Raw genomic sequence first — 9,980 nt, 5'->3', positions numbered from 1 at the left:
CCTAAGTGGCATGCCGGCTTACATACATACTGCAAAATGCTACCGCGTGTAGTAGAACGTCCTGGTATTTTTGGCACACGTACTGAATCTTTTTCTGGCATAGATAGTATGATCGCATGGGTATTGGAACGCACAGCATATTTAAGCACAGTAGTGCTTTGAGCTAAATGCTAACGTCTTAGTTTAGCGCGTTAGCACGCTCATTAGCACTAAAAACAAACTACTAGGTTTGGGGTTTTTTTGGCCCCGATCCGAGTCTTTTAATATTGTGAAACTGAGTCAATACTCAGATTCACCTAAATGTTGATTAATGTATCTGACGCACTGAATTAACTGTAGCCACTTAATCTCACACGCCTTATTTCTCAGGAGCCACTTCATCCAAACGCTGATGCTCCTGATGCAAAACTACAAAGTGAACATGCATACAGAAGCTGTATTACATGAATGAAAGTTATAACGAGTAAAAAGTTGATAGAGCACACACACACACACACACACACAACAGACGAGTTTTATTTTGACCTGCCTCAGAGTTATCCGCGGAATTAACGTCAAGTGGCAATGCTTGAAATTTCAGCCCACGCTGACCGTCGCTTAAAGCGGCAGATCATCCTAAAATCAAGAACAGATGGTTTTTCTATTACCTGGAGTGCTTTTTTCTATCATGTATTGTGAGTTGCCCAGTTTTGGAGATATCGGCCTTCTCTCCAATACATTGGGACGAGATGGCGCTCTGCTTGTGTTGCTCTACCCGGATACCACGACCCGGTGACTCAAGATAATCCACAGAACTTGTTGTGAGCAGTTTCACGTTGGAGCTATTTTCTCAGTGAATAATTTGTCACACTCGCACATTTTCTCCGGCGTAATGCTTGCAGTGTCGAGCCCCGCTGGCTTTAAGGAGAGCAGTGATGCAACAACAGCAGCAGGCTGATGAAACTCCAAAGCTCTACTGAGCAAAAGTTATTAAGGGAACACTTAAAGGGTCTACACAGCAATCCATCAGTTCACTTAAAACCACATGTGTGGACCTCATGGTGAAGCCAGGGAATCACCAAAGTCATTTGGGTTCATCCTGTGGGAACCATGAATGCAAGTTGTTTCTTCAATCTGGCCCAAAGTGATGGACTGACAACTGACAAACTAAAAAAACACCTGACAGTCTTCAGACCATGTTGGTCTTAAATGTACATTTGTGGTTGGGATGGTTTATGGTGCAGGGGAGGAACAAACCCTCCCAAAAGTTAGTTGTAGTTTAATTTTTGATGCATGAAAAACACCTGAAATGTCAACGAGTGTTCTTGTAAATAGAGAAATGATGTTGATATTTGATTTGTTCCAGTTTTGTTCATCTGATAATGGAAGTCAGATGAACTCAATTCAACAGTATAATTATAATTTATTTCTGGGATAATTAAGTGGATGAAAATAAATCATCTCAAATTGCATTATAGATGGACTGAAGACCCTAAGTAGAAGGCCTTCTACTGAGGCCTCTGTAATGAAGTGGAGGTCACATGATGCTCTTTGTCCAGTTTCTTAATCCAGCATCACATAGTTTGCTTCCACCAGTCTGCTCACCACTCGCTACACGTGTAGGCCGGCCTGCTTCGGTGAATCTGTGTCCTCGAGCATTTTGGCTGCAGTCCAGTTAGATTCTGGTGGGAGACCACTGACTGAGGGGATGTGGACTGCTGGAGCAGAAGTTAAACTGCAAGCACTCCGTGTTTGACTCTTCATCTTGATGCAAAGAGATTTGTTTTTTCTTACAACATTTACACAAAAATGTGAGCAGTGAAACGACAGAAAGGCTAGTTAACAAGCCCCCAAATGATGAGTTCAGCATTTAAAGAAATATATATTACTATAATATTGCTATAGTGACCTATTTCTCTGGGTCCTGAATGTTTATAAAGACATGTTTATCTGCAGAGCTATCGAAAGTAAATAAAGTTAACGTTATTTTTATCGCCACAGCATAACACACCTAATCTTCCTGTGATGTCTGAATTATGTCTTTCTAAAAATGTATTTCAGGCTTAATATGAATATTTCTGTAACGTTTCTTAACGGATTAAACTGTGAAAGCACGTCACATCGTTCAGCTTGACACGTGCATTTTCAACTCACATGGCGGCATGTTTTGAAGGCACAGAACCAGCTCTCTCATATTTGCCCCTATTTGGAAATGCGCACGGTGCATGCGGGAGGAGGTGTGTTCGATTACAGTGCCGCGTTTTGCCGTTGCGCACTTTGGCCACCAGAGGGCGGCAGAGAGCGAGTCCTCCACCGCCTCTCATTGGTGAAGCTGCTGGATTACGTCAAGCTAGACAGGTTTATCAGCACAAAACCGAAAAACGATTGATTTTTGCCTTCAAAATAAACTACATTGTGGGTCAGAAAAGGTGGGTAAACAATAATAGTCAGTGGACACTATGAAGCTAAATGGATAAATATAAATAAACGTATATGTAAAACAATAGACTTTACGTAACGTCACTGAGTTATTAAGTATTAAGTATATAAGGATAATAGAAAGCAGCATGCTAAGACGGTCAGGCCACTTTATCTGCATTACTGCTTTTCGACCACAAGGGGGCAGAAGAACCCCCAGAAAATCTACATCTTCAACAAATAGTAAGAACGTCGTGGTATTCAGTTGGTTAAAATTAAGTTTGTATTATTTAATTATATCCAAGCAATTTGAAAAGTCTAGGGAAGCTAGCGTTGCTAACGAGCTAACTCCGTAGCATAGGTGACGTTAAACTGGTTAGCAAGCTTTTAAACTTGGTATGAAGGTATGCCGAGCAGTGGTTAGGCTAAATTAAAGCTCAACTAACAGACACCCCGACGTTTTATTATTATTGTGCATAACTATTCAACAATCTTATCCTTACAAGCACAGTTTATTATTTTGGGTGCAGGGGCTCCATTTAGTTTAGTTTAGTTTAATGAGTTTGCACAATTTAAACAATATTTAAAATAAACAAACATAACAGAGATAAATAAATATCACGGTGAAGGAGCATAAAATGAATATACATAAGATAAGACTATGTCAAATATTATTGACAAGATGTATTGACATTATCAATACATTAGAAACAACAAAAGAAAAAGACAATTTGAATTAAATAATTATAAAAAAAATATTCCACTAACATACGATTTTATTATTAAAATTATGTTTTTATTATTATCGAAGCTGCGTTTTATTCTGAAAATGTTAGCAGGAAGTCGCTTCACTTCATCCAGCTGGCTTGATTCTGGGTCGCTATGAGCGCGGTAGCTGTCAAATAGTGGAGAGCGAGAGAGAGAGAGAGAGAGAGAGGCACAGAGAGAGAGAGAGAGAGAGAGAGAGACACACACACCAAACCCTGGTCGCCTCGTCTTTCAGTCTCAAACCCTCCTCTTCCACTCTGCGCCTCCTAACAGGCATTGCACCGCTCTCCTACGGCCGTCTCGCTGCTGGGTGGACCTGTATTGTTTTTTTTTGCAAGCGCAAACTAACCGCAGTTGTTTTTTTTGTTTTTGTTTTTCCGGAGCTGACAGAAGTAAAAGAAGCGAGAAACCAAGAGCAGAGACATGGCCACGACAACCTGCACGCGATTCACAGACGAGTATCAGCTGTACGAGGAGCTGGGGAAGTGAGTTCGACTCGCGTTTAATGTTTGGGGGGGTTTGTTGTTTTCGTGCACGCTGGTTTGGTTTGGATGATGAAGGTTAGAGCCGCGCGACTGTGCAGGCCAGCAGTGCTGTGTGTGTGTGTGTGTGTGTGTGTGTGTGTGTGTGTGTGTGTGTGTGTGTGTGTGTGTGTGTGTGTGTGTGTGTGTGTGTGTGTGTGTGTGTGTGTGTGTGTGTGTGTGTGTGTGTGTGTGTGTGTGCGTGCGTGGTTAGGTGCGTGTGCGTGCGTGCGTGCGTGCGTGTGCTTTTTGGGATGACAGCTCTCAAAATACGTTCTCTCTCTCGCTCTCTCGTTAAGTAAATCTCTCTCTCTCTCTCTTTAAGTAAATCTCTCTCTCGCTCTCTTTAAGTCAATGTCTCTCTCTCTCTAACAGATGTTTGCTCTTCTCATAATATATTGTCACGTGTGTCGTCACAGATCGTCACAAAACAAAACTGCCGAAAATTGCAACAATGTTGACAATATGTGCAGTTGCATGACGCGATATAAAATATGCAACAATATGCGTGCGTGTGTGTGTGTGTGTGTTGAAGTTCTTATGAAAAGTGATGCAGTTTATAAAAAGTACATGTTTTATTTATTTTATATATGTTTATGCATATGTTTGCGCATGCACGTGAAGTCTTTTACGGTTGCACGTGACTGTTTCTGAGTGAACAGATATCTGATATCTAATAAGAATTCATTAGCCATCTGTTTGCCCTTTGACCTGTGGTTTGCGTTCCACTGTATCTTTGTTAAGTTCAGAATGAATCACTTCTAGATGTACACGCGTTGTATTTAAAACAAGTACTTTGTACAGCTATGGACGTTATGTGAAGGCGTGATAACTCTCGCTTCCTCAGCAGGCTCTTTTGCAACATTGTGGTGGCAGATAACACAAGATATGACATTCTGCACTGGCACCAGCCAAAAACACACTAAAACAACTCCCATCTATCTCCGTTCATCAAGATGTATTCACTGCACACATTTATGACCTGAAACAGACAGAAATGTCTCCGAACCAACAACCATATCGCTCATAATGTAAAGGACTGTGCACATATGCCAGCAACATATAAAAATAATATGTCAATATTTGTTAAATTGCATTATCATTATTATAGCATTAAATACTTGACTTGTTTCATTACCGGGTTTGTACAGTAGTCCATGAATATGAGATATGAGTTTACAGATAATTACAATCCCTCCTCTGCATTATGCCGGTTACACACTCTATGGGTTACACTGGTTGTCTTCTTGATTTTCCAGACTTCATTTTGTTTGGAGAATAACGCAACGAACAGCGCGTTGAGTACAATTAACGCCTCCGTTCATGCTCGGAGTCTCGTGCTACGCTGCAAAGCGCGACTATAAACAAAGCTTAGCTTAGATTTTGTCGACTCATCGAATAGTTGATTTAATCGACAGATCTGTCAAACTTGAGTCTCTCCACGAAGAATTGCACAAAAGCGCCGCTTTAAATCTCGTGTTTACCAGAGATGTGCTCATACAGCTTCTTGGAAACAAGTCATTCAGCATGAAATGATTATTAGTGGACTAATAAGACCAAAAAAAGACCAATTAGTCGACCAATCAACAAAGAGTAGGCAGCCTCTAAACGCAACAGATCCCATGTGAAGGCTTTGTTCAGATAAATCTTCGCTTCCACACAATGCAGTCAAAAGCGCTCTGCTTTATGAAGCTCTTCTGTGCGAGGGGGGGGGGGGGAGACTAATCTGTTTGCCCCGTACTGCAAAAATACCTCTCACAGGCCAATCGTATTATCCACACGGTCACATAAAGCTTGAAGGAAAGAGCGCAGGTGTGAAAGGCTCGGCATCCTCATGATAACGCTCTCGGAGGCTTTGTAACGCTAATCCCACATCTGAGGAGAGCTAATTGTTGCGCGCTCGCTCTCTAAAGGCGTCACTTTCTCAGCAGAGCTTGTGACACTTAAGCTTTGTGCCTTTTTAGTACGTTTTTATGTTTCGCCATTAGGGTTTCACGTTCGTATTATGAAGTTAATGATCAAACATATCAGTGTCTTTTCTAATTAATTAAAGGATACCTCATTAATGAGATGAATTCTTCACAATTCACTGTAGCACAGACTGTAAACTATGCATTTTGGAGGATTTTCACAATATAATGAACGGTCACACAGCCTTGAATGTCACTTCCAGTTACTCATTGAGAAGGAAACGCAATCACATCTCTAAAGATTGCCCTTCTCTCACACGCAGCTGCTAAAAAGACATTTGTAACAGCAAATAGAGCTCACGAAGACCACCGTTTCCCTTTTGTTTTTGAATATCTCGTTTCATGTCCGTTAGACTTTTGAGCTTTTGAGTGTAGATTTACAAATCCTGATGGTACAGTACGTAAGTCTTCCCCACCGCGGGGCAGCTTGTGAGGCTGTAACAGCACACCAGAAGGTCAGAGTTCTCATGTTACTAAACCCCTCGGCTGCTGAAGGCACCAGATTTGTTCAAAAATGATTTGAGGTCAGTTTCAATCCCTCCATGTGCACTTTTGTAGGTGTCAAGCCAGACTTTGAAAAGCTAAGATTCATGACCCTATTCAACTGTGTGTGTGTGTGTGTGTGTGTGTGTGTGTGTGTTAGCATATTTAGCCCTGACGATGGATACTTACCTCACAGAGTGTGAACTTTCCAGGCACAGCTGTGGAGTTTGGTGTCAGTAATTTGTTTGTGTGTGTGTGTGTGTGTGTGTGTGTGTGTGGCTGGTGTCGCCCATGCAGTGCTTAAACACAACTGTGTGTCAGTGAGTTTCTGGCTTTTGGGTCGTGTTTCGACACAGCGCACCTTAATCCAGACCAGTCCAGACCCTGAGACGTGGGCATTTCAAACACAGCCGGCTGTTGTTTTCATCAGGTGCTGAAACAGTATTTAAATACCAGTTTTTTTTTCCAGGTATTTAAATACCTCCATGTATAGACATTCTACTCCAGCGTCCGCTCAACTCAGTCTCAGGTCAGCTGGTCTCACAACGTTCACCTTTGGACCCTGACCTTGCTGGTTGTTCTGTAACCGCCTCAGTCTGGAGACAGACCAGTGGCACGAGTCAGCCTCTCGCTGTAAACGGTGGTGATAAGACGGGGTGGCAGAAACAAATTTCCGCTCAATATTTCATCAGCTCTGTCTCGCCATCGTTCTCTCCTCCCCCGGAGCGCAGAGCAGAGGGCCGGACTACCGACACTCGTCTGCTGTTGGAATCATCAACGGATGTAGAAATCTAAGATTAAATCAAATAGCATTAAATAATTCAAGAGCACAGCGTCAATAGTTTTTAATAATATCTTCTGATTCTGCGCATATATCAGTGCGGTCATTTTCGTTGTGGTATAGTTTTTGTGTGTCCAAATCATTGCAGTGAACGTAATTAATTAATTTATGGCCTACAAAGCGGCAGACACGCACTCTCTAGTCTCCTCACCCGGCACATCTTCCTAATCACAATTGCAGTCCAAGATTACCATAAGAAAGCGTGATAAATATTTAAATAGATCAATTGTGTTCACCTTTCAAACTTCCATTTTCAGATGACAATCCCAGGGTTGGGGGTGCCGATGATTGTCACGATCATTTTGGAAGCAATCAGTCTGATTGCCATGACTCCCCGCTAAAAATACATTGATCAGCAGGCTCCTTTCTGTGCATGTAATCATTCACGAGGCGCTTTACGTGGTTGTATGTGGGCGCGTAGAGCGCGGGATGTGAGTCGGATCCGCATGCGGACCTTTTTTTTTGCGTACGTACGTCTCCTCGTTTGTACTCGAGCAAACATTTAGTGTCGATTCTACGCATCGTTTTATAAATGAGAATGGAATAGTTTGCCGTTTGTGTTGGGCTGCTTAAATGTAACTTTTATGTCCAAATGCATCCAGATATTCAGTTCCGTGGTGCCACATAGCAGCAATGGCGGAAATTGCCTTTGCCTGATGCAAATGTTTGTGCACCAAGCGGCTTATCGGGGTGAACTATTCACTAATGCTGGTTTTATGTTTAAGAGCCCGTTTTAGCTCTCTCTCTCTCTTACACGCCACATGTGTGCATGTTATTTAGAATTTGCTGACTGTGCGTGGGGGAACCTCTTGGGAGCTTATTAAGCAGACAAATCCTTGACACCGTCGTCTTTTAATGTAGCTATAGCCGCGGTTTACGCGAGCAAGTGACATCGAGTCTAATCAGCGTTGGGCCTGGAAAAAATGCCGGCTGTGCAGAAAAAGTTGTCCGTAAAAAGCTTCGCCATAGTCATTAAGCTGAGCTGCGGCCCTCCACCGCTCTCTTTGTCACTCATTAAGAACTCGCAGGTGTGCCGATGATACCTTTCCATTAAAAGATGATGTGTAATGCCATTAGAGAAGCACAGATATAATATTTCAACTCATAGCAATGCATCAAAGTTTAGTAAATGTTTTTGTTTTTCTGTGTTTTTTTTTTTTTACAGGGGAGCCTTTTCAGTGGTGCGCAGATGTGTTAAGCTGTGTTCAGGACAGGAGAATGCCGCCAAAATAATCAACACCAAAAAGTTATCTGCGAGAGGTAAGCACACGCATATTTCAGGATTGTTCGTAACACATCATACACTGCAGCCGAGGCCAATGTGCTGCGACCGTAGTGGTTTCGTAAAGTTGTGTTTCAAACAAAAAGGGCGTCATTGAATTCCACTGTTCAATTCCGCTCACTTAAAGTGTAATGTACAACCATACAAGAATGACTCATTTGTTCATAGTTTCTCAGTCCCAGTGGTCACCTCCCCACCTACAGTGTAGACGGTTATAGAAGTGATATCTTCTCTCAGATGGTGATGCGTAGGACAGCGTGCGTGAGAAAAGGAGGACAATGGAACGGTTACAGAAGCTTGTGACTGAAAAGTAGAAACGTAGCTAGTGTTATACTGCCGTGGCCCAACAGTGGGCTTTCCTGGACTTTAACCGTGCCCTGTTTCTCAGTTAACTGGTTTTACTTCTGTGTCATGTACCATTTTGAAATGGGCCCCCAGGGGAGGCATGGGTGACGCAGAGTTCAAATCCTTGTCCACCAATTCCCATTAGCTTGGCCTGACGTGGACGAGCCTGTGCGTACCAAGGCCAATTTTGTTTCCGTTGTCACTCCAGGTCTTAGATCTCTGAAGAATAATACTTTTTTTTTTTTAAATGGACTAACAAACGAGAGTATTGGTCAAACATGACATGAGGACTCAGCTCACTATCGTGGGGGAACATTTAACAAGACGTTAACAGAGGTTCTCCTCCAACAGCAGGGAACAGTTGAAGACTTTGTTTGCCTCATAATATTTTAAATATAAATGAACTCATCAGACGTTTCACGGCTCACTCTTCTTACACTTCTGCTGATCCATGTGTGATGTTTCTCATAGCAGAACTCTTGATTTATTAAAATCACGTGATATGTGGACATGCTGACTGACGGTGTTTCACGATGTCAAACATTAACGTCACGCATCTTAACTGTCGTTTATTTAAGTTAGTTCACAGAAGAGCTGTTAACGTTAAACACCAGCCGAAATGAAAAGCCTTTCTTTAGGAGTCATTCAAAGTCACATGTTATGATTTAGGAGTATTATCCATATCTATAGCAAATAGACAAATTATGTGGCTTATCCTGAGTACCACCGAAGCATCCTGTAGCAAAGGTTAATCTCCGTTGCCTCTTGTGGCGCCATTTAATGATCACGTTATGGAGAGAGCGATATTGTAAAAGGCTCTTAACTTTGAGTTCTTTGATAGTGATTGCCACTTTTACACTCGTTTTAAATAAATGGATGAAGCTAAATGCTTCATATTTAATATAATGTTTTACTATGTAATAATGTAATAATGTTGAGTTAAAAAAAGGCTGAATGCCATGACCATGAAGAGCTCCTCACAGCACCACTTGCCCAGTGTAAATCTCCTGCTGCCCCTCCAGCCTCGTAACCGGAGCCTCCAAGGCACCGTACTGACCCTTGACTGTTACCCTGCCTTCACACACACACACACACACACACACACACACACACACACACACACATGAACACACACAAGTGCGACCAATGGTGGAACAGGCATTTTAACAGGCATGAGCAGAGGGCATCGACCAAGAATGTCTGTTCATAAACGTGTCCTCATACGTTGTCAGTTCACCTTTTTTGTGGCGGTTATACTTTCTTGTTATAAAGTGTCATAAAGGGCTGGAGACCAAATGCTCGAGCAAAGTTGTTTGAAAGTGTCAGACTAGAGAAAGCAGGCGCTTGGAAACAGCGTATTGTTTATACATACA

At 42.2% G+C, this 9,980-nt stretch overlaps 1 protein-coding gene across 5 annotated transcripts in view; it reads left to right on the top strand.

Annotated features, from left to right (window-relative positions):
• The first annotated feature begins 3,469 nt into the window (after positions 1-3,469).
• Positions 3,470-9,980, top strand: part of LOC306697581 (calcium/calmodulin-dependent protein kinase type II subunit beta-like) — a 61,798-nt gene continuing 55,287 nt past the window's right edge. For all 5 annotated transcript variants that reach the window (XM_079161579.1, XM_079161581.1, XM_079161578.1 and 2 more), the window contains exons 1-2: positions 3,470-3,650; positions 8,146-8,240. In XM_079161579.1, coding sequence (XP_079017705.1) covers positions 3,589-3,650; positions 8,146-8,240 — 157 coding nt within the window. In that variant the 5' untranslated portion in view covers positions 3,470-3,588. The remainder of the gene's footprint in view (positions 3,651-8,145; positions 8,241-9,980) is intronic.

Source organism: Pholis gunnellus (assembly GCF_910591455.1).
Source record: "Pholis gunnellus genome assembly, chromosome: 6".
Classification (NCBI taxonomy): Eukaryota; Metazoa; Chordata; class Actinopteri; order Perciformes; family Pholidae; genus Pholis; species Pholis gunnellus.
The sequence above is the reverse complement of the archived record's forward strand: the minus strand, read 5'-3'. Positions and strand labels throughout refer to the sequence as shown.